The following is a 24078-nucleotide window of genomic DNA, read 5'->3' on the forward strand; positions in this document are numbered from 1 at the left end:
AAAAGGATATTTAAATTCCAATCATTACGACGACGCTAAGGTGTGTTCAAGTGCGTACAAAACGACACGAAATGCACATTTATTCACCGCACTGTAAAGCACGCGTGTTGTCGGAAATACGAAAACCGATCGTCGGGTCCCTTTCCCTTTTGTTTTCCCCTTTCATTCATGCACGAAAGAGATTACGAAGAGCGCGTTCAAAACAAATCTTCGGCGCGAAATGTCATCATCAGCTGATTCATGTGGAGGGGAAAAACAGGACGAACTCGAGCGCCCGTCATATTGGGCTTTTGGTAAACAAACGTCGCGCGTCTGCCCTAAAGCGGACCGAAGGGGAAGTCGGCATCGGTTTGAAGGGTCGGCGCGTGCAGAGGATGGTGTCTGCAAAGGGAAATATCGATTTTTCACATCCAGCCTTCATTTTGGAACCTGAAATCAGCACTCACGGGCGGTAGGGACGCCCTGGTGAAAATTGGTTTTCCCGTGTTTGTGTGTGGCTGCGGTTTGAGCATATTTGGTGGTGCAGTTTATAATATCGACAAGGATTGTACACCACACATCCGCACACCGACGTGCTACTAGACAATGGAGTTGTACGATTCAGCCCGCTATGGATCGGTTTTTAACAGCATTTTCCTATCGACGGAAACATCGGATGCGGGCGACAGTGCCACGGTTGCAGCATCGAAAAAGGATACGAAATCGAAGCTGCTGCTGGAACCCAACCTGGATCGGTACGAAATAGCATCGAATGCGTCCCGTTTCGGTGTGTACCATGCCGTCCGGTCCATTGTGCTGGAACGGGAAACGACGGCACGGGCAACGGTTTCCTCCATGCGAATAATCGATACGGCACTGGATGAACCCAAATCCATCGCTAGTGGGCAATCGGGTGCGAATCAACGTGTGCCGCAGATTGTACTAGCGGGGCTGGACAGTTTGTATGGTATAATAGCAGAAACGCGGCAGAGTCAACCGCGGATCGCCACCAAAGCGCTTCGTTCGCTGTACGACATACTGCAGGGTAAGGTTTGGACGTAATGTTCCTAACAGTATGTCACATCGCATTACAAATAATCGTTTTTATTTACCTTTTTAGGTCAAGATCCTGAAGGAATGCGACACGAACCGGATGCCGTGTTTGGACCACTGTTCGATCTACTGCTGGAACTGTCCACCATCAATAGTGCGCCCAGTGCGGCAAATGGCGCATGGTCATCACTTGCCTGTTCTACGCTACTTTCACTTGCCATTGCGAAAGGCGATACGGGCCGTATAGTACGTTCGGTGGCCGCAATACTGATGAATTCGGTGTACGGTTCCACCAACACTAGTGCCGCGGGTGGTTCCGTTCAGATGCCGCAAAGTGTCGCAAAACTGCAGCGCACAATATTCTCCATGGCAACGGGACGTGCCTCCATTGCGGATTACTTTCGGTGCGGTGTTCCTCGGGGCAGTTTGATCGGCGAGTTTCGACTTCCGCTGGAGTCGGCCGCTGTACATTCGGTTGCATCCGATGGCAAATATTTGTATCTAGTCACTGCGAAAGGTTTGCTGAAGATTGGGTCCGGTTTCAATGGGACGCAGGAAGGGCTCATCTACGGTGCGGTCACGATAACGAATGCAAAGAACGAATTACCGGGATGGATTGGCTATTCCGGGGTATGTCATATGCAAATTTCGCAATTTCGCAATCATATCGATATTAATTAAGATGTTCGTTCTTCCAGGGTAAATTGTATTACGGCCGCATCAGCAAGATGGCGGTCAACAATGGTTGGACATTTCAGCTGTACGATCCAACAACGCTAACCGCCTTAGGAACCGTGCAGACGGCACCGATTCCCGCATTTCAGCGTCGTTACGGTCAACTCTTCTCGGATGGTGATGCCATCTGTTGGCTCGGTGCAGTATCGGACTCTGTGCGCGATTCCACCGATATGGACGATCAGGAAGAGGATATCCTTGTCGTGAAGCAGCTCTATCCTCCAATGGTTAGCTCCGGTTCGACCGGTACCACACAGAACGATCCTCGACCGGAGTTGCGTTTAAAGTTAGCGAAAAACCGATATCATACCTACGGTTGGGCCGCGTTCGAGGAAGATCTAGTCGATAACGGTGGATATCAGCAACCGCCGGGCGGTTTAGCTCCTCCCGTGCTGGAAACTAACCCTACCGGTGCCGGTATACAATCGATTTCCTGCGGCAAAGAGTTTGGTTTAGTGCTGGTAGACGATGGTAAAGTATTGTACTGGGGCCGTGGTACTGCGCTGGGTCTCAAAACTTCCGCCAACGTAGCCGGAGCGATAGGATGTGTAATGAGTGCCCCGAAGGCTACCATTTCGATGAAGCTGAATGAACTGACGGCACTACCGAAGGGAATTACTTGCTTCCGGCAGGTTGCGGTGGGTCATGAGGCCAACCACGGACTGCTGTTAACCGGTGATGGAACGGTATACTTTACCGGTACGGCCAAGCGAGGTGAAGATGGTGAACTGGCCAAAACTAACAGACGACAACCGAAGGCGATTAAACCGAAACGATTAAACAAACTGGACGGACAAACGATCACGTTCGTGGCCTGTAACAATGGTGTGTAACGCTGCATAACGTCTCGGTCTTTTGTTATTAGTTTTACCCTTTTTCTCTTCTCTACTTCTCTACTGTTTGTCCCTGCTAGGCACATCGGCATTTGTGACCAAAGATGGCAAACTCATTATGTACGGCAAGGACACAAACTACTGTGAACCGAACGGTGTTGTTGGTGGTTTAACTGATGTCGTGATACGGAAGGTAGCCCTCGGGAAGGCCCATTGCGTTGCAGTGGATGCACTGGGACAGCTTTACACGTTTGGGCTCAACAATAAGGGACAGTGTGGTCGAAAATTTCAACGTGAACGTAATGGTAAGTGATGTTCATTGAAATGGATGGTTTTTTGGGTACTATGAATTAACTTTCCTTTATTGTTTTTAGTGGATGAGTTAACGACTACTAATACAAACAACCAACCAAATGTAGGACCGTTAACTAACGGCTCTACAACGAATCAATCCAATGCTGTGACTGGAACTAACGCTCCATGTAACGCTTGTCACTCCACACCATCAGTAGCGCACGCCGAACCACCGGCAGCTTCAAGCGCAAAGTGTGGTTGCGGTTGTGGATGTTGTTGTCACTGTGGCAACTCCGGTACGGGAAATAGCACCGGTGCTACCAATCCAATCTCTTCCACCGATCCAGACACACCTCGCATCGTACCGGTACCACCGCAGCGCGTAGATTTGCCACATTCCGGCAATGACCCGAGACGTCCACCGATCGTTACACAGATCGCTTGTGGACAGCATCATTCGTTGGTGCTTACTTCCGCGGGAGAGGTGTACAGCTTCGGTAGCAATCAGTACGGTCAGTTAGGCACCGGTGATCTGCAAGCACCACCCGGAGGAAGGCCACATTTGGTCCGCTTTCCGAACGGTGCCGGTACGGTAGTGTCTGTCGCTGCCGGTAGCAATCATTCGGTGGTGCTAACGAGCCGTGGCGCTGTCTACACGTTCGGAAACTATCATAAGGGACAGCTCGGTCGGGAGGCGCCGGGTGGACGGTTGGACAGTGTAAGCGATGGAAGCTTCTTCTGGCACTGTGGACCCGTTGCGATCGATTCATTCGGTCCGGGAACGGGTCGCCGAGCATCGTTCATCGCGGCCAGCGGTGATCAAACGTACATCAAGGTGGAGGAATCTCTTATTAATGGGGCAGCCCTGGCGAAGTACAGCGTTACTGCGGATCGATCAACGATTTGTAAGTACATGTAGCTAATGTTTTTTTTTTTGCAAACGAAGCGGAGAATAATGTTACGTACGATATTCCACAGTGCTTATCCCAAACAATCAGTCACATTTAGCCGGTTCCATCACGATCGATCGTAGGACCGGACATTGCCGTGCGCATAGAATGAACCAGTTCGATGCACGTGTTGAGCTGAACGCTTCCAGCGCGAGTGTGAAGGAAGCGTATCGCAGAAATCGGTGGCATTTTTCATTCACACTTGATCCGTTGTTTAATGTGCTGTGGTGTTACGACGCGATCCGGAAGCGCATGCTGATTTTCAACCCTATTGCGTCGGAGCTGTATCGAAGGAAATCGAAGCGTAAACATCAACCAAACCAACACGCGTACCAAACGGATTGCGAAAAGGGTGATCAAATGCGGTACGGAACGCACGAGACACTTACCGTGCTAAGTCCGGAAATAGCACTTCCGCAGCGATGGAATGGCTGTGAGGTACCACGATTTCAGCTGGCGCTTAATTTACTAGCTTGTTTGGATGTCCTCACGGAAGCTACTGAACGATTGGGTGCAACTGGACAGTGGCCCCCGTTTGAACCAACGTTGGATGGATCCACTTCTGGTGGATCTTCATCTTCACCACTGGATGGGAATGTTAATGTGAATGCTTCGGATTGGTTTACGGGATCGCGTAGTGGTGCAGGTGGTAAGTATTACAGCGAATTAAGTAAGACTTTTCTGTATTACATGAGCCTTTAAATCTTTCTTCAAATTCCAACAGGATTCGGAAATGGCCGGCAGGTGAAATTATGTGATCTTGCACCGGATGACGATCCGCAAGAGGAAGACGTTCCCGAGCATCGCTCTGTGCTGCTTACGCCCACCTTCGGGTCGGGCAGTATTGACGAGGAAGTACCTGCCATTCCCATATTAAATCGTTGGAATATAGGCAATGCGGATGGTGCTAGCAACGGATTTCCTGCCCCAAACGTAGGCAGTGAAAGCCGATTTCCATTCCGTACGGGACGTGCTAAGGCCCCAACGAACGGTGTTGCTGCAGGAAATGTTCAGTATCGTCGTAAGAAGACAGGTTCCGGTGGTGGAATTGTTGGCACTGCTGGTGCTACCAATAGTACCAACATGCTCAGTAACTCCTGCACGGAAGAGAGTGCGGTAACATTGTGTCCCATATCGCGTCGCTTTGCCACAGGCATTAATCGTGAAACGTTCGAATCGCTAACGGCGTTGCTCAGCTGGGCGTGGAATGCTTTCCGCAATCTGTCGGGTGAACAAAAGAAGGGTTCTGGCGGTGGAACGAAAACCTTCACCACCAACCCAATGACAACGAACAATGCGGGTCTAATAGGAGAAGCGAAGGTATGTTTGGTAGCTTTTGAAACGTAAATTTTATTTTTATTTTACAATCAAAACTTAATATCAAACATTTAAACAAAGATAAGTTATTGTAGTTAAGTAATGTAATTGGGAAACAAACCGTTCTTCCATTCACAAAACCAATTGTTGGTTTTATGTATTTTCTTTCTTTTCCGCATTATACAGCTTATCGTTCGACTTTCGTTCATCTGTAGAGTGTGTCTACGTTTGCTCCGTCGTTACTTGAACGCAATTTACCATCCGACCGGCTCCCGTTCGTCCGAGGACGATACCGATGTTCACATCGAAGATCAGTTGCGTTCGGAGTTTGTAAATCCATTCGGTACTCCACATCAAGCTACTTGCTCACCGATGTCCTCGTCAACGGTTCATCCGATGGCATCGTCAATTACCGGAAATCATCAATCGTTGGCGATGGCAGTGGTCGAAATACGCACACTGCTGATCGACATCCTGGCCGATCGTGTTACGCTACCCGCTATGGAACGTTCCATGAGAAGGCGAGTTTGCAAAGCAAAACGTGAAGTCCTGGCCGAATGTCACCGTACGTTTGTTCGATGCTTTGACATATTTTATCCAACGCCTCCGCTAAAATGGGAGGTTCTGTGCAGACGGTTACTGCTCCTGCGTGAGACGGACTCTGGCGGAATTCATGTTGGTGTAAAACCACACGTCGATCGTTACCGGTACAGCTACGGTTCTTCAAACAGTGGTACAGAGCGAACCACCGGCCGTCTTCTTCTGAGTGCAATTTTAGCTGGACTTTGTCAACCTTCTGTTAATCTGCGCGTTACCTTCTCGATACTAATTTCTCCCTCGCAGTCAGCACCGGTTCCAACAGCTACCGGCTCCAGTCGACCACAGTCAACCAGCTCCGGAGCGCTTATGATCTCGCGCAATCGTGACTTGCTGGCAAGTTTAATTGAGCAAATGACAAGTACGGTCGGTGCATCGAATAGTGCAGACACTGGAGGACAGCCGGGTGTTCCGCATCTGCCCGATTGGCATTTTCGAGATGTGCTGGAATTATTGCTGGAGCTCGTGTCGGATCCGGTGCGCAGAAAGCTCGATCGGATCGGTCGCCATCGGCGTCGTGGTAGTAGTAGCAGCGGAAGCAGCAATAGCAATACAAGTAGCGCCAGCAGTTGCCGTAGCAGTGAAGGTGTCGACTACGATTACGAGCTGGATGACGACGAGGCAACGGATGTGGCCGAAAATGGAGGTCACGATGCAGGATCGTTTGCTCGGGATGATTACGACAATGAGCAGGGAGAGGCCGGTAAAGGCTGGCCTTTGTCGAGAGGGTATCGCAACGAATCGCTTACCGAAGGTGACAGCGATGGCGATGAAGACGACAGCGATCAGGACGAGAGTCAGGATGACGATCAAAATCAGGAGCGGTTGTTGATCCGTAACGGGTGTCGCTTGTTAGCTAAGCTGCTGTCCGAAATCATCCATCACGGATGTGATCCAGTAGATAGGGAGCGCGGTGATCGTGGTGATCCGGAGGAAGTGTCACAGCAACCGGCAACGGATCTGATGGTGCCGCCGTTAGCTCCGATGGGTGGCAGCAACCGACTGTTTAGCACGGGCAGCCGTTTCGGAAAGGTTGATCTTGGCAAAACGTGGAATACGGGGAACTTCGGTCCTGATGCGATCGCTTTTACCGTTGATCGTTCGGGCATATCGATTGTGGGTGCATGCGTAAGTAGAAGCTTTAGTAGACGTGGAGTTTGTCACATCTTGTGTTACTAAATGGAACTATTTTTCGCCAACAGGTATATTCCGGATCTGGGAGTTACGAGTATCAGTTGGAACTGCTTTACGATAGTCATCATTCTACTCATTCACATACTTACTCACATTCGCACCGTTGGGAAGTGTTGGAATCGATCGTAGGATCGTACGATCAAACGGCCGTAAGACAACATATGGCCGAACTGCGTTTCAATCGAGCCGTGTTACTTAAAGAAAATCATCGTTACGCACTACGTCTATGCAGCCAGGGAGCGAGAACACTTTCGGGCGATTGCGGACAATCGTCACTGCGAGGACCATGCGGTACGGTTACATTCCGTTTCTATCCGTGCGATTTAAGCTTCAACGGTACCACACCGGCCCGTGGACAAATACCGGCCATACTGTACTATTGCACTCCAGCTGGAGGCACTTCAGGATTTCCGCATGGCGGAATGAACATTGGTAGTGGCCGCGAACTGGGCAACTGTCGAACGCAGGCGCGTGATCTGGCGTTGGAAGTAGCGAGAGCTATTGTAAGCCGCTGTCGCGAATTGCTAACCGTAGCACATGAGCTAGCCCTGTGGACTTCTGCCTCACCGGGCATGCGTGCGCCGTCGTCTTCGGAAACATCGTCCACGCCCTCATCTTCTGCCTCGTCCGGAGTTGTTGGTATTGGTGGTGCTAGCGGTGTGATTGGAAGTGGAGCTGCCGGTGGAGTTGTGGGTGGTGGTGTAGCTATTGATTCAGAACATAACATAACTCCGATAGAGGAACATTTGGACGTAGGTTCAACCGGGCTGGTTGGTGTGATTTCTTCGAATGCAGCAGCGACGACAATTGAACGTACGAGACGTACCATCGGTAAGGTGCTCCCGAAAGGATTGCTAGAAACACTGCGAGGAAGCAGCGGTAATGCTGGAACGGGAATTTCTGCAGGTACTCCATATGATCCGTACGAAATTGATTCCGCTTCCGAGGCAACGGTTGGTGGAATAGTTGGTGGTGGTGGTAGTGCCGGTGTTGGAGGAAGCGGTGGAGCTAGTGGCAGTGCTGCTGGAAGTGGCATTGGAATGGTGGCGGCAAATGGAAATGAAATGGAGTTACCGGCTGGAGCTGGTATGGTACTAGCGGTTCCGATACGCAAACGAACCGTGTGGGATCTGTTCCGTTCGCGCACCACTCGTTCCCCGTCGGTAGTGAACTGTCTGTTTCGATATTTGCTACCACTAACGCTTGCCCAGCTGGAACGCTGCATTCGAATGGATTTGAAGGTGTCGGTCGAGGTACTGTCCATGGTGCAGGAGATTCTTCCACCGATAACGGCGTTGAACGAACTGCGCCGCCAAAGACATGTAGGCAAGTGCTTCACACACATGACGAACAGTGGTCCGAATGCGACAACGACGATCACCTCATCGGCTACCAGCATGAATACGACCAGCCCGCACTACTGCATCCTGGAAAGTGATCATCCCTATAAAACGGCTAGCCTTACCGCGTACCGTGTACGCTTTCCGGCAACAGTGCGTTGGATGTGTCTCACCTTTGATGCGCTGTGCGGTACGGTACAAGAAGAGGATCGTGTTAAGGTGAAAATTCCTAATCGGCGCGGTGATCGCGGCAATACCGGCAATGAAAAGGACTCTCTAGATGATTGGTGTACGGTACGGATGTATAATAGTCCTTCTCGCTGGGGATATGGTGGTCCGGGCCGTGCGATGGTGTTGCCAGGAAGGGAAGTAGAAATCTCACTAGAGTCCTGTTCGACGTACGTCAACGAACCCAAGCAACAGTCGTACGGGTTCAAATGTCTAGTGATTGGATATGAAAATGCAGACCAGGTCCCGGCGGGCGATCACGTTGATGCGCATCATGCTATTGTGGAAGGTGCTAGTGGAACGGCCGGCGGTACTCTGATCGCTCTGGAGCATGAGCTGGCCCATCTCGGTGGTCGTTGTGCACGTAATTTGTTACGAAAGGAGCTACGATTTGACGATGATCCAGACGATAGACTCACCGAGCCAGAGGCAGCCACCCTGGAACGGTATGGAACGACACTGCTTGCCAAAGGACTGATGGTACCGGATGCCATGCTGACTATCCGCAATGCTCTCGACTGCCATCTCCCGGTGCTGTGAGTATACTTGATAAATAAGCGTAGTTTTTGGTAGTTTCACATCCGTTTGGTGCCCTTAATATCGCGACCAGGTTTTCTTCTTAAGTCTTACATTACCGCGCATATTCGAATGACCCGGTCAAATTGATATTTATATCACGTGTTTGGTATTAAAAATCCGTCTTCAGTGTACCGACCGTTTCGAGCTTTAGCAGTATCTGTGTTTCGCGATAGGTTCGGGGCACGGGTTGCACTAAATTTTGCTCCAGCAGTAACATTCGCTGTCGCTTGCGATAATGTCTCCAACACAGGAGACCCCCAATCACGGCACCGAGTATGGTGACTCCTAACAGTGTAGCCAACACGATCACCACCACCATATCTGGTCCTTCCGAATCACAACCCTCCCGGGCACGGAATTGCTCAACGGAGATGTACGATTCTGGATCATCGCGTGCTGTCGTGGCAAAGGGTTGCAAAAAATAAATTTCTTGCCATGCCGGGAAAGATATGTTGGTGCTTTCACATGTTGCAAGTTGCGCAATACGAAAACCTTCCAGATTTACGGAGAAATTGCGTGGAAAGGCAAGAAAAGTATGCGCGTCGTTCGAAAGGGTGAATGTGTCGATACGATTACGCTCCAGTAGAATGTTCGGTTGTGCGTTCCATGCTGAATCGTTCGATATCCTGATACCTGCAAGTGAGATGGTACAACATACTGTAATCGATCATTCAAATTACTTCCAAGGAAACAAATACCTCGGAAAAGGTTAGACGACAGCAAACCAAACGTGTTGTCGATCATTCGTATTCGATTTTTAATTTCCAACTGGAAAGCCTCGTCAGCGATAGACTCGTTGAAAGCATTTCTTTGCAGCAGCAATTCATCAGCACCTGGAATGGATACATTTTTGTAAACTAATTTTACTTAAATGCACCCTCCAGTCTCGTATTACGTACTGCTCTCGGTAATAGCCGCAGGATGAATGGTTTGCAGAAAGTTGGAGTCTCTTATCTGTATCGCATTGCTTACGATAAGTCCTTGCCAGGCTTGGGAGGACCAAGCCCCGGTCATTGTTACATTGTGTAGATGCAACTGCTCCATCTGAGCACGCTTGAAAGCGTGCCTAGAGAACTGACCAATCACAGTGTCGGAGAAGATTAGCTGCTGAAAGCGTGTGCTGATTGCTAACGATCGAATCACCCCAACCTGAGATGCACTGAACAAGACGGAACGTATTGCTGCTCCGTGGAACACATTGGCCGGAAGCTCTTCCAACTGGCAGCGTTCGATGCTGAGAGTGATCGGTCCGAATACTGGATGGGGATCGCGTGGATTAACATTCTGTTGCCCGCTTGTTTGACTGCCGCTTTCGAACGCAAACGACTCCAGCGTCAACTGTTCAATGTTCACAAATCGTATCGTTCTTGGTAGGAATCCAGCACGGATCGAGCGAAACGTACCAGCCGGTACAAGCAGTTGCTGGCAGTTTACGATCAGAATATCGGTGGCCACGGTGGTTGCCTCGAACGGTGGCAGGATAAAGGCTGAGGTTCGTAATTTCGGCTGATGATGCAACAGAAAAAATGACTCATGAGACGCGAACTGTACCGAACCAAAACGCGATGGCAAGCTCAATGCAAGCTGGTGATGTGGTACCGCTGAGTGCTGATTTTTTGACACCTCAGCGAAATAGAACTGGCGAAGGTTAAACATAAACTTACCCGCTCTTCACCGTACTCGTTACTGCGCCGCCAACGGACACTGTCGTGACAGTCACAGCGCAGCACACGCTCACCTATCCTACCGTGAAATGATCCCCAATCATTCCCACCTGCTTGGCTCCACTGTGAATTATCGATTCGCTCACAATGTAGCGGCTGGTGGACAATTTCTTCCAGCTCTTCCTGTTCCGCTAAGACATGTGCCAATCTAACGGTGATCAGTATTATCAACAACGCGATGCAAAAACGACACCGAACACGATCCATTGTGCGGACAAAGCAAACACACGTCCAGACGCGTTTTGTACCATTTACAGTGTGTGGTGTGTGAAGGGCTTGAAAATGAGCTGAAGGTATTTCTTTCTGAAGCCGAACCCGAGTGAGTAGATGTTATGATAACGGACGAGAAATATGGTTACACTTCTGGTACACAAACACAGAGACGCACTTGTAGGGCCAAGTGTGTCTGGTTTGTACAGCGAGGTCCGTACGATAAGATAACGTGCAAACAACGTCGCTTATACACGGTGCATTGCGTTATCGCGTGAAATCTGTTAGAAGATACGCACCCACGTATGATTCACCAACAATGTGTGCAAAACTACTGTAGGTGGTGTTTGTGTGAATATGGTGAACAAGTTTGTTTGAAGCTTGGTTTTTGTGACTTGAAAAATGAGATAATTTTATTGCCGCTGTTGCTCATTGCTATCGTCTGCAAGGGTCATATCTTCGATGCGAACCGTTTGCATGCTACTGCCGGAATGTTCCGACCGGTTACCATCGGTCCCGTCCGGTTGATCTTCACCACTATCCGTTGGTGGTGGTGGTGGTGTGTTACCCCTGTGGGGCCGTTTTAGTTGCTTCATCGATATCGCATACGTTGGACCGGTGCCACCGTCTCCACAGTCCACTGGACGAAGCATCGTTTTACGCTCCGCTTCACCATCAATTTCGTCCTCATCCTCGTCATCATTGTCCTCCTCGCTGGGTGCCTTCCAAGGTGCGTTTTCGGTGGGTCGACGAAGCATAATAACGTCCGGTAGGTTCGCTTCGGTACCAGTCGGATTCCGTTGCACCGTGGCATCTCCGATGGCGTACGGACTGATGAGACTCCGATTGTCTATTTGGTAGCAACAAAAAAGGCAAATGAAATAAAACCGGACAGGAATGAAGGTTTCATCTTAAACTTACCACCACTTCGCTGCAACAACAGCTGATCGTGTAGCACGGGCTCGGAGTATATGCTCTCGGGGACAACGGTCACACCACCGTGATCCAACGGTGCTGCGTAATCACCAAGCAGTCCCACGTTATGAGCTCCACAGCTCTCGAACATCGGTGCCCGGTTTAGTTGCAGCTCATCGTAGATGTGTCCCAGCTCATCATTGGTGGCACCACTATTTGGTCGTACGCTTTCAACCAGTTCCGGTGGCGGTGGCCCCAGCTGGCGGAATAGTATATCATTCAGTGCAACGATTTGTGTTGCACTAATTTCGTGACGCTTCAGGCTGTCGAGGATACTTCCAATTAGTCGTACCTTCACAGGCTCCTCAATGCACCCACCGCCCGGCGATGGGGCAAGTAGTTGCTGCATCGGAGTGTTTATTTCGCTCCAAATCTTGTGATCGTACGAACCCTTGATCCAGCCAAGCGCGCTCGCAATGATGCGTCTGTCAGCCGTAGTGAATGTACTTCGATTGAGCGACGCAGAACGGATTGTGCCCGATCTTGAACCTGGTGGTTGTGTTGTCATGGTTTGGCGCGTTTGGTTGACTCTACGCCGAAAAAAGCAAACGGTGAATAGCAGCAGCAAAATAATTGCCAGCGCGGCCAGAGCAATCCAAATCCATAGCATCTTATCCAGCAAGAAATCATCATCGTCATCATCGCCCAGTGAATTTATCTTATCCAACGGTATCAGTGGTGGTGGTTTGCGATTCCTTTCCTCACTACTTGTGTACGAAGAGCATTTGTTCGATCCATCCTTTTGGCAAAACTCCATCAGGAAGTATTTCACATTCACTTGCCCTAAGCCAACAACGGACGTATCGTTCGATGGCGCTTCGCTGCGATTAAAGCAATATCGCATGCTGCTCTCAACCTGGCAGGAAGCGCTAGCAGCGACGGTGGATAGCAACGTTTCACGATGAGCAACTGGTCCAACCAGCTCCCTTAACCAACTGTCGTACGTACAGCCACACTCCCGGCCGAAATGGATGGCGCTGATATGGCAACTGTGTCCGAAGGTAAAACTATCCGGGAGCGCATTGGTGATGGTGTTGTTGCCGAAGTAGCAATGTGCTTTCGTCCTGTCGTCCCGCTTGCGATCCTCTAGCAGTATGCCATTAAATTCGCCAAACGAATTGCCTGCGATCGTCACGTTTTGCCAATCTTTCGGGTGTAACCATTCCTTCCCGGTGCGTATGACGTGATTGCCGGTGACTATCGTAAAAATACTTGTAAAGGTAAAGGCATCTGCAGCAATTTCATCGATCCTGTGAAAAGAAGCAACGGGAACAGTGGTTAGATCATTATTCTAAAGGGTCCAACGCTTTCCGGTTCACTTACGTGTTGCTTTCTAGCAGCAAATTCTTTAATCCGCTCCCATCGACAAACTGTTTCTCGATACGGTGAATGTAGCAGCCGCGAAAAATGAACGAATCGCTAAGCAATCGTTCGGTGACCGCTTTTTGCCGCAGGCTCGTTAGCCGACAGCGGACAAACTCTACATGCTCTACCTCGTTTGCATCGAACGCATGCATAACGATCTCACTAATGTTGCACTCATTAAAACTTAACAGCCGAAAGGAAGCTCCAAGCTTCGGAAGACTTTCGATAGTGGTACGATAAATTTGAATCTGCAAATGACATGGAAAAGATTGCATTCATTAACGTGGGTTTGTTAAAAGATTGGAATATTTCCGTTCCCTATTTACTCCATACCCTAGACGATGTAGAACCACCGAATGCGTTCGGTTCAATTTGGAGATTGCTGACGTCCTGGATGAACACTTCCGCTTCGTCCACCGATAGGAATTCAGTCTTAAGCAGCACATCTTTCACGTGCGTGATGTTTAGCAGATGTGCTCCTGCAAAGAAGAAGGGTTGAGTGAGCAGGCAATAAAAATGTGTGGCAAATTGTTGTTTTTTTTTTGTTAGCAAAATGGCGCTAGATAGAGGCGTGAACTTACTGCATGATATATTTCTGTGTATTACCAGCCGACCGATGTTTGCTACGACGATCTCCGGAAATTGGCCATTATTGTTGCACAGCGCACCTTCATGAAATTGTACGGACGTGTCGGATGATCCCGTGCGTGACTCACTGCCATCGATCGATAGATGGTTGATGTTGTTTTGTTTGAAAAAATCTTTTCGTATAACAAGCTGCCCGCCGGCAATCAGTTTAATGTTGAGAGCGGTCGCACTGGCCGGCACAAGGAGCTTTTCATCGAGCACGAAAGATGCAGCATCCGTCCAGTTGCTGTTGGTGCTATCGAACGCACAGTCAACGGTTGCGAAGTTTTGGTTCGTACAAGTACATAGATAGGAACAGACGGACACACTGGCAGCGGCGGCAGCAGTGGACGGATGATGGACGGTTGCTATTGCTAGAATCAGCATCCAAAGCACACTACTGCTACTGCTACGACAACTACTACTACTGCCCGACCAGCAAGGTTCCATATCGCTTAGTTTTGTACTGAATTTGATCACTGATGGCACCTTTTGACCGATCGATCGTCGTTGATTTGTGTCACATTTTTTGTTCCCCAGCACCACTGCTCCTATATTGCTTGTTGATTGATTTGCTGGCGTCAAGATGGCCCAATCGCGTATTCTAACACACGCGAAACGGGGAAAGATTAGCTTTCCGTGTACCGATGAATCATGTAGCGGGCGAGTGTGAACATCAAGATTGCGTAGTGGCCAATGATTTTAAGCGATAATAGCTGGACGTGGGTTTTTGTTTATTTGTTCGGAGGGTTTGTCTGTGTGTTGAAACACTCCTTTTTTTTAAGGGAAGTAAAAATTAGCAGTACAAACAAACGGACGGAATTCCGTAATATGTTGGACTTTTTTCCTGTATAGTGTTGGGTTGTTAGCTAACCACTAATCCTACAACATTGCCACTAGTGTTGAGACGCACTTGTTTCTTCACACACATTCACTTTAAAATCTACAGAAATAATTATGCACCATTTTTCATTAAAAAAAAAAAACACCACACTCAAGCGAAATGGTTCTGTGCGCAGAATGGTTCGACGCTGCTCAATTGTGGCATGCTGCGATTTTTACCAATCGCTTGTTTGTAAACGACCTATCACTTTACAACCAATTAACGTCTAATCACTGTTTGCTAGACCATGTCTAATCAACCATGGGAAATGCAAGCGAAGAAAAAAAAAAGTGACACAAAACAGGTTCTGCACTTACTCCTCCTGCCCTGCGGTAGTTAGCTGGTGGCCCTTGCGACCGATCTGTTTCTCTGTTGCGCGAACGGCTGCTGCGTATCTATCTAGCCACAGCCTCTGACATTTTCTCACACGCGTTCGGGTTCACCAAAACCAAAAACCCGAATGAGCCGCGCAAGAAAAACAAAACATAAACATGATGATGATGATGATGAATGTCAAAGTGCTGCAATCGCGTCGACCATGAGAAAGAAGCAGTGTGTTTGTGTGTGTGTTTCTTGTTGGGACAATTAGGCTGGATGCTGGATTTATCTTCCCTCGTCTATTAGATGCACGCACAATAATGGTCACTTTACATCGAAACTAAACAGGGTCACTTTGGCAGGTGCATCGCGAACGGTCGCGTTCGTACGTGTATGAATGGGCAGTGCGATACGACGAATGGGACAGACGAAGAGGCCGCACCCACTCTCCACTACAGAACGTCTATGTGCGCAATGGTGTAGTGTGCGTTGCGTACTGCAAGTCGCACTTATGCGACGATCGATCGCGTACACTCCATAACACACACACACACATACACTGCCACACTCAAGAGCCAAACAAAGGAGACGGTGTTGCGTGCGCAGATTGCTCTTTCATATGCAGGGGTGAGAATATCGCTGCACGATGCTTCCAGCCGCGGCCATAATTATGCATTTGAATTTTTTAAAATATTATAAAATCGTTTATAAGGCAGAAAAAGCATTTAAAATAGAGACCAAAATCTTGATCTTCCAATACGGGAATAACAATTTCTAACTGATAATTCTATAAATCCAATCTCTGTACTTTGCAGCGAAAAGAACTACGAAAAACAGTTCCTGCGTGACTTCATTTACGTAGCGGCAGGCTCGCCTGGTGCCCGTTTGGCCGCCTGGTTGCAGCCCGAATCTCGTCTCGATCCTAGCCGATGTGAGATAAAAATTATTTCACCGCAAACTCCACCACTCCGAGCGGGTTGGCCATCACACTTTCGGCTGGAAACTCGCGATCAGTATGGGGAAGAGATTTTCGTACCCGGCATAAAGGTATGGGAAGAGATTTACACAAAAAAATGTTTTGTCTAAATGTTAATTTTATTATCTCCCTCTTCAGATTGAAGTGAAGGCATCGCTTCGGCGCGACACATCAGTTAACGCAATCACACCGAAAGTGTCACCCGGAACACCGACCACCGCAACGCCGCCCTCCGTGCCTTACGAGCCAACGTACAAAGAGAAGGAAAAGAGCTGCCTACAAGCAATCAGCGCCATGCGCCCGTATCACGGCTACTCGTTCGAGGAGTTGCGCCTGTACGCGGCAAGTATAAGCAGTGCCAGCATCACGACTGCCGCGACCACAGAAATCTTGACGGCCAATGATTTGGGTAAAAATAAGTACGGCTTCGTCTGGACGCCGATGGTTGCGGGTGCGTACGAGCTAACGCTACAGATTGACGGCGTACCGGTGGTGGTGGAGGACGAAGAGGAAATTTACCGCCTGGAGGTAATTGACGCTGGCGGTGCTGGCGGTGCGGGTGGTGTTGGTGGCACGTGTGCCGGCGGAAGCGGTGCATCCGGTGGATTGCCCAAGCTGCACAGCGGCGAGAAGGGGATGGCGGGCGGTGGACAAGGGCTGAAGAAGGTGCACCCACCAACGAAGCTGCGTAAATTCTTGGCCAAGAATTCGGCTGGCTTACGCGTGCGTTTGCATCCAACGTTACAATCGGAGCAAATCGGTGTGGTACGACCGAATGGTATAGTGGCCTACGGTGATGAGGTACGATTTTTTTCTCTCAATAGTCTATTTCAATCCAATTCTGTAACAATTTGTTAATATTGAATCCGGGATGTAGAGTTTTTTTTAAAGAATCTGCTTTTGATTGCCCAGAGATAACAATCATTATTTCCTTTGTAGCTCGAAAACGATGATGGCGTTTGGGTACGTTTGACTGCAGAATCTATTCGTGAGCACTGTCCAGCATCTTGGTTCCCGGTTGAGGCATGGTGTCTACAGTATAACCAACATCTAGGCAAAACGCTACTCCATCCAATTGTGGACACTTGCTCGACGAAGGTAATGCTGGAGCATACAACTGCCAAGGAGGAACCTTCAGTAGCCGACACGGTCGAGGACATCGAGGCGGACGATTGTGAGGGCGATGGCGAAGAGAACGAAAACACTATTAACTATGGAGATTTCCGTAAAGCCGCAACTGCTGCACTGTCCGAAGTTGTCGGCGGAGGAGCTAAAGCATTGCAAAAGTGGTTCCATCGATCCGGGACCGAGGGATCGTTTATGGACGAAAGCACAACCGGTCAAACAAAATCTCCACATCACTCTTCGGCTAGTCCAACTCAGCAGCAGCAACAGCCAAATGTGGCCACACATGGACAAGCGCAGCAACAAGATCTGCAGCAGCAATCGTTTCATCAACATCTCCCAAAGCGTGCCCTCTCGCCATCGGTTGCGGAAACACTACGTGCCGTATTTGCGGCATTCCTGTGGCACGAAGGTCTTGTGCACGATGCAATGGCCTGTGCATCGTTCCTTAAATTTCATCCAACCATTTCAAAGACGGCAGGCATTGGTATCGGTGGCGGACCGGTTGGACTTGGCAATCAAACGGGCGAGCTACCAATTCCAACAGTATTAACCCGCGAACAGAAGGTATTGCAGCGTCACTCGGTGGAATTCTCAAATGCGACGCTGGACGCCCTGGAACGCAGTGGCAATCGATGCATTATGAATCGTAGACATCGTGGCATCGGTGCTGGATTCATGGCCCTCGATGGGGGTGGCCCATCGTCAACGATCGTTTCGAATCCAGTGCCACCGGTAGCTTTGCGTTGTTTGGTCCATCTTTGGGATCAGTTGGGTTCCAACTTTGTGCAGCTCGTCGAAACGAACTCAAACGACAAGCGAAATGATGATGGTCATGGAGGGAAAGAGTTTGGCTCGCTGCCAGCGCCAGTATCGAACACAGGAACTGCCATCCCACCTGCAAGCGGTGCTACAATAGCGGCTAGTAAGAGTGGACTCACCCTAGCTGCAAATACAACAGGAACGGGAACTACTGCAACTACAACGGCTCCGCCTAATGGTGGTTCTGCTCCGGACGGTAGTTACTGTGAGCTTTGCCGTACCGTTCTACACTCGATTCCCGTGACTTACCATATGCGACTGGCTCATCCGGGTTGTGGACGTCCTGCCGGGGGTCAAGGCTACAACTCCAACGGAGTATATTGCGAAGGTTGGGCTGGAGACTGTGGAGATGGGGGACACGGTGTCTCAAGCTGGTATCTACTATGTGAAGCATGTCGGAAGCGATACGAAGGAACCACTCCGGTACCACTTCCCGTCGGCCCTCAGACAACACTGTCGGCAGCTGCAGAAAGAAGAAATGAACCGCCACGATCTACACTACCTTCCGAACTGTTTGCAATGATGAAGGAAAATGCATTCTTCCTGTTGGATCTTGCTCCGGTAGAATCGTCCGCATGCAGTGCTAGCACTACGGGCAGCAGTGAGGCATCTCTCACCGAGGTTACTGACGCATCGGAATGGCCCGCACCCCCAGATCGGCCAGCTTGCTTGGGGACATTTGTGGATCCTGAGGCAACACAGCAAACAGCGGCGCGTTTCCCCAACGAAAGTGCTCCCGGAAGCTTTCTGCCTTTATCTGGTGGGAAGTTCCACCGTAGTGTTTCGATGGGACAAGGAGCTGGACCTTCGGTGGTATTGCGACGTCGACAGCGTCGTGAAGATGAACGTTCAGATGCGAATCTTTTGAACCATCCATCCGAAAATCTTCGCCGGTTGATTCCGTTGGATGTTGGTGTTCCTATTGGTGGTGTGGCAGGAGAAGCGGGCACCAATGGCATCCAATCGGGCCTTCTTGGACGACCAGCAATGGTATTCATTTTGGAGCGACACAACCTGGAACGGTTGCGTCGTTTGCTGATAAGACAGTTGCGGCGCTCGCTCTGCCATAGGTACAGTTTGCAAGGCTTTAACTGGCTGCTGAGGCAACTCACGGAACCGATCGGCCTGCATGACGTAATGTGGTGGTTTGTGTCAGCACTTACTACCAGCGATCTAGATGTCGATCCTACCGATGCAGATTCGGAGCTTGGTCTCGAACATCCAGCGAGCAGTTGCGAAGGGCATCTAGGTCGTGGCATTTCCCGGGCACTGCACGCCTTTCTATCAACTGTGTCTGAGTTGACGTTACACTTTCCACTTGGATCACCTCTACAACGGATGGCGGTTCAGTGTTTTGGGTTGCGTTTTGTACCGTCCGATCATCAGTTTTTGCACCGCGTGAATGTTTTTGGCAATATTTCGCGCATTCTATCGAAATCGGAGGAAGAAGAGGAACGAGCCCTGGAGACACAGTCTGTGCGTGATCATCTGCTGGGAGTTACTGACGAGGCACCGATCGAAGTAACGCTATTTCAAGATATTACCGATTTGTATGAGGTAAAAAGCAGGAAGTTAAAAATTTGAGTCCACAAAACTTTAGTATGAATTTCACTTTCAGCTCACCGTTTCATCGCGACCAGCACTTGCTCAGGCACTGCTGGACAACTCTACGGAAACGTTTTGGGAAAGTGATGAAGAAGATCGCGGCAAACCGAAGACGATCGAGCTTATTCCCGGTGGACGAGCAGGATCTTCGGTACCGGGAGTTGCATGTCAGTTAACACTGATTGCTGTTCATGTGGACAATAGTCGAGATGTTGCCGTAAGTCTTAAAAAATTTAGCCCCTTGAGAATTACAAAAATTTAAACCTTTATTCGAACCAAAATTTTTAGTGTAAAGTCACGTCGCTATTGCTTTACGGAGGATCGCATTTGAACAGTGTAACAGGTACAGGAGAACTATCGTTACTACGCACCATCGAAATCGATCCGGCTGCCTGTGCCTGGCAAACAGTTCCAATATCTACAACCGGAGCCTCGAATGCTCCAGCAAGCGGACATTACCGTCTTGAAATTCGAGGTCCCGATGCAACGCTACGCATACGCCAAGTGAAGCTTTACGGAACACGACCAGGAAACCCAGCAACGTCGTCAGTTCCAAGTGCTCCTTCGCTTCCCACGCCGCGCCAGGTTCAATCGCGTCTGTGTGAGCAGGAAACGCTGCGTGTGTTTCGTCTGCTAACTGGTCAAGTGTTTGGGAAGCTGCTGGAAGAAACTTCCACACTTATCGGGAATTCTGGCAATGGAGCAAGTAACGGTAGCGGAGCTAATGTAAATGGTGGGTCCGGTGAAGCTTGCAGTACGGAACTCTCTCCACTACCATCGCTTTCCGAATCCATCCACGATCTTCGTGAGCATGCAGTGGGCATCCTGTTCAGTCGACGTAAGCTCAGTCATCTTCAGAAGCAAATCATTGTACATGTGGTACAGGCAATTGAACGTGAAACCGTGAAGGCACGAGATGCATGGGAATTGCTGCTGAATGGTGAAGTTAACATCCCTACAACATACAACGATGCGTACTGCTTCGAGATGCTTAGCATGGTAAGTGGTAGTTGATAGTCAAAGATAAGGTTTTGGGGAAATAAACATCGACTCTAATTTCCTTCGTAGGTTCTGGCCCTTTCCGGTAGTTCTGTGGGTCGTACATATCTTTCGCAACAGCATCATCTGCTCAAGGATTTGCTTTCGCTTGCCCACACGGGAAGTGATCGAGTTCAGCGTCAAGTAACGGCACTCATTCGTCGTATATTACCGGAACTTCCATCGGACAACGTTCCTCACAACACTGCGGACAGCAGCGTTCCGAATCAACACTCCGTGGATACTGATTCCGAAGCTTTGCTAGATGTGTTGCTTGCGTTGATAGCAAAATCATTGCAGGTGCAGGTGAAGGTAAAGAATGGTTCGAACGGACACCAGCAACCATCGCAACAAAACGTCCCACCATCCTCACTTGCCACTACTGTCGTTAGTTTGGCAAGCGTTACCTCATCGTCCTCACAGATTCTGACCACGGGCACTGGGAGCGTTAGTCGACTGCAGCGTTATCGTTGGTATCTGCGGGGTTCGATTGCTGCTAAACAGGCGGAAAGTATTATAGCGCTAGTGCGTGACATGGCCAGTGGTAAGCTGTCCGAACGGTGGGCAACGGCATGCCGGTCAGCTGTAGCTAGTTGTCTGCTGAACGTTACCCAACTGGAAGAGGAGTATCGTCGTAGTGCCGATTCTTGTATCTGTACCGCCACACTTTGGTTAGCGTTAGCGGCTCTCTGCGTAATCGATCGCGAACAAATAGATCGGTACGTTTAGCGCGACATACTTGTTATGCTATAATTTATAGCAAGTGTAAGTATCTGGTACATTTATTAAGTGTTCGCTCTTCTTGTTGCAGACTGTCTTCCAACCAGTGGCATCGACAATCGGAATCAAACAGGCCACTGTGTAGCAACCACGATGATGAGGTTACGTATGCCGTCCTCAATTGTGCCCTATGTGGATCACTGTGTGCGGATTGTGATCGTGTATTGCATCTAAACCGTCGTGCTAGGAACCATCACCGTGCGGTAAAAGTAGTAAGCCTTCTTACGATCGTACGTTTTCTCACGAGAGTCTCTTTAACGATTTTAGGTTTGCAAAGAGGAACAAGACGCAATTCGTGTCGAATTGCACGAAAGCTGCGGGCGCGCTAAACTCTACTGGTTATGGGCGGTGGTAGATTCGCGCACGCTCAAGGGCATGCTTGAGTTTCGCGGGCACGATCCGAGCGCAGGCTGTAGCACGGTACCGGTTACGGCAACCGGTGTTGGCGTGTGTCGTTTCTGTGGTGCTACGGGTAGCAGCGGTCTGCTGGCACTGGGCAACATCTGTCCCGATGCCCAGTGTCAGGAGTACGGTGCGGTGTCCTGCACCAAGGTGCATCCTCGCTGTGGGCACGCGTGCGGTGGCATTATCAATGAGGGTCAATGCTTACCGTGCCTGGTGCCGAACTGTCAGTCGGAGGGAGAATCGGGTCAGTACGGGGCAAGTATGCAGCCCCGTCTGACCCAGGACGGTGAGGACATGTGCATGATCTGCTTCACGGAAACACTCGGTACGGCACCGTCCATACAACTGCGCTGCGGACACGTGTTTCACTACCATTGCTGCAAAACCGTCCTTATGCGGCGCTGGAACGGTCCACGGATAAGCTTTGGTTTTGCGCAGTGTCCTATCTGTAAGGTTGACATTGAGCATCCGTCATTGGAACCGTTTCTGGCATCGATCGTCGCTTTGCGACAGGATGTCAAACGAAAAGCTTTGATGAGGTAAGTTTCTTTAACGGGGAGTTACTTGCTTTCTCATTCTTGTGCATCGTTATTCTTATTATTTGACTTAGACTTGAATACGAAGGATTAGCTAAAGCGGTAACCGCCGATGGAACAGATCCCACACGTTACGCGATGGAACGCTACGCGTACTATGTTTGCAGTCAGTGTGGAAAGGTAAAATAGAAAAGATTTAAGTGATTCTTTGTACTCACCCTGTATGCTATAATATGATCGCTTCTCTCCACCAGGCATATTACGGAGGTGAAGCACGTTGTGATGCCGAGCTCGGTGAAAACTTTAACCCTCAGGAACTGGTGTGTGGCGGTTGTAGCGATGTATCGAAGGCAAAGATGTGTCCCAAGCACGGTATGGACTTTCTCGAATACAAATGTCGATACTGCTGCTCGGTGGCGGTATTTTTCTGTTTCGGCACTACCCACTTCTGCGACACGTGCCATGACGATTTCCAGCGTTTGACTAACCTACCGAAGGGGAAGCTACCGCGCTGTCCAGCCGGTCCCAAAGCGACACAGCTGACCGGCGAAGAATGTCCCCTGCACGTCGTACACCCTCCTACGGGTGAGGAGTTTGCTTTAGGTTGCGGAATTTGCCGCAATGCGCAAACGTTCTGAACGAACACGCGCTGAAATATACGACCAGGATCGGGAAAGGTATGTGCTTAAGTGACCAATTTGTCCAAAGTTTTGTCATAATTCACAGCGACCAAACTACCGAATGCTATTGCACTGCACCATCATACTTTACTCCATTTGGCTTGGTAGGGTCTAATGGGAGGTAAAAAAAACATATTTAGGCTAAAAACCAAATAACGAACCGAATGGTTTAGCTAGGATAACGAGAGGAGAACAAATCGATTCAAAATTGTCGCGGTAAATGTCGTAAGTAAAAAGCATTTTATAAAAATTAATCTTAACATGAACTAAACATTCCACAGAAAGTGATGGTTGATAATTTGCGGTTCTAATTTCAATATGAGATTACGTGCAACAAATGATTTTAAAACATTGTATCATTCCTTCTCGCTAGTAGTTCGTCCATTTTGTATTAGCGTTACATTTGTGTTACGATAAAAGATAAAAGAGGCTTAAATTATTGCTTAATTTGATAACAAAAATCCAATGCACTGAAAAGACCGTTCCTTACCAAAGAATCAGTCTAGTCAAAATATATAATTTACCTCTTTAGTGACCTCAGATGGTCGTAGAAAAAATCCATCCATGCTAAATTAATTAAACAATCTCTTACGCTCTCTCGCTTAAGACATTCCATAAGTGTATAAGTATGATAAACATTATACTGATCATTATTAAACATTAGTTCCAATCTTGATGATATTGGTAAAGAGATATGATTATTTCAATAAAACAAATTTGCTAGTCAATTGTGCTAATAATGCTGATGTAAGTGATTCGTGGTTTTTTTCTCAATAATTTCATCGTTTTTAAATGCTTTTTTTCAGTCGTTCAGTGGTTTTGTGGTATATATTTGTGTCTAAGAAAATGTATCACATTGTTGATTATTACACCAATCGGATAGGCACACTTATGGATGGAGTTACTAGTA

The 24078-nt window shown here is 48.9% G+C and overlaps 3 protein-coding genes across 3 annotated transcripts; 1 reads left to right on the top strand and 2 right to left on the bottom strand.

Moving 5' to 3' along the window:
* Positions 1–38: 38 nt before the first annotated feature.
* On the top strand, positions 39–23919 carry LOC125769531 (E3 ubiquitin-protein ligase highwire). Its single transcript, XM_049438264.1, is given in 20 exon segments — positions 39–1024; positions 1100–1710; positions 1713–2592; positions 2681–2905; positions 2975–3799; positions 3873–4493; positions 4569–5187; positions 5262–5265; positions 5348–6886; positions 6961–9056; positions 16017–16248; positions 16316–16978; positions 17117–19681; positions 19743–19946; positions 20018–20728; positions 20798–21486; positions 21579–21750; positions 21815–22491; positions 22563–22668; positions 22743–23919. Coding segments are annotated over 20 exon segments (14262 nt in total). The 5' UTR covers positions 39–585; the 3' UTR covers positions 23127–23919.
* On the bottom strand, positions 9050–11161 carry LOC125769098 (uncharacterized). The gene is made up of 4 exons (XM_049437562.1): positions 10764–11161; positions 9999–10605; positions 9798–9932; positions 9050–9732 (listed from the first exon to the last, which is right to left on the bottom strand). Exons 1-4 carry the CDS (start codon positions 11028–11030, stop codon positions 9209–9211), a joined length of 1533 nt encoding a protein of 510 aa, XP_049293519.1. The 5' UTR covers positions 11031–11161; the 3' UTR covers positions 9050–9208.
* On the bottom strand, positions 11419–15768 carry LOC125769093 (uncharacterized). Its single transcript, XM_049437554.1, has 5 exons — positions 13955–15768; positions 13707–13852; positions 13332–13621; positions 11955–13258; positions 11419–11883 (listed from the first exon to the last, which is right to left on the bottom strand). The coding sequence occupies exons 1-5, from the start codon at positions 14448–14450 to the stop codon at positions 11447–11449; spliced, it is 2673 nt and encodes an 890-aa protein (XP_049293511.1). The 5' UTR covers positions 14451–15768; the 3' UTR covers positions 11419–11446.
* Positions 23920–24078: the final 159 nt, after the last annotated feature.

This window comes from Anopheles funestus, chromosome 3RL (genome assembly GCF_943734845.2).
Source record: "Anopheles funestus chromosome 3RL, idAnoFuneDA-416_04, whole genome shotgun sequence".
In the NCBI taxonomy this organism is placed as follows: Eukaryota; Metazoa; Arthropoda; class Insecta; order Diptera; family Culicidae; genus Anopheles; species Anopheles funestus.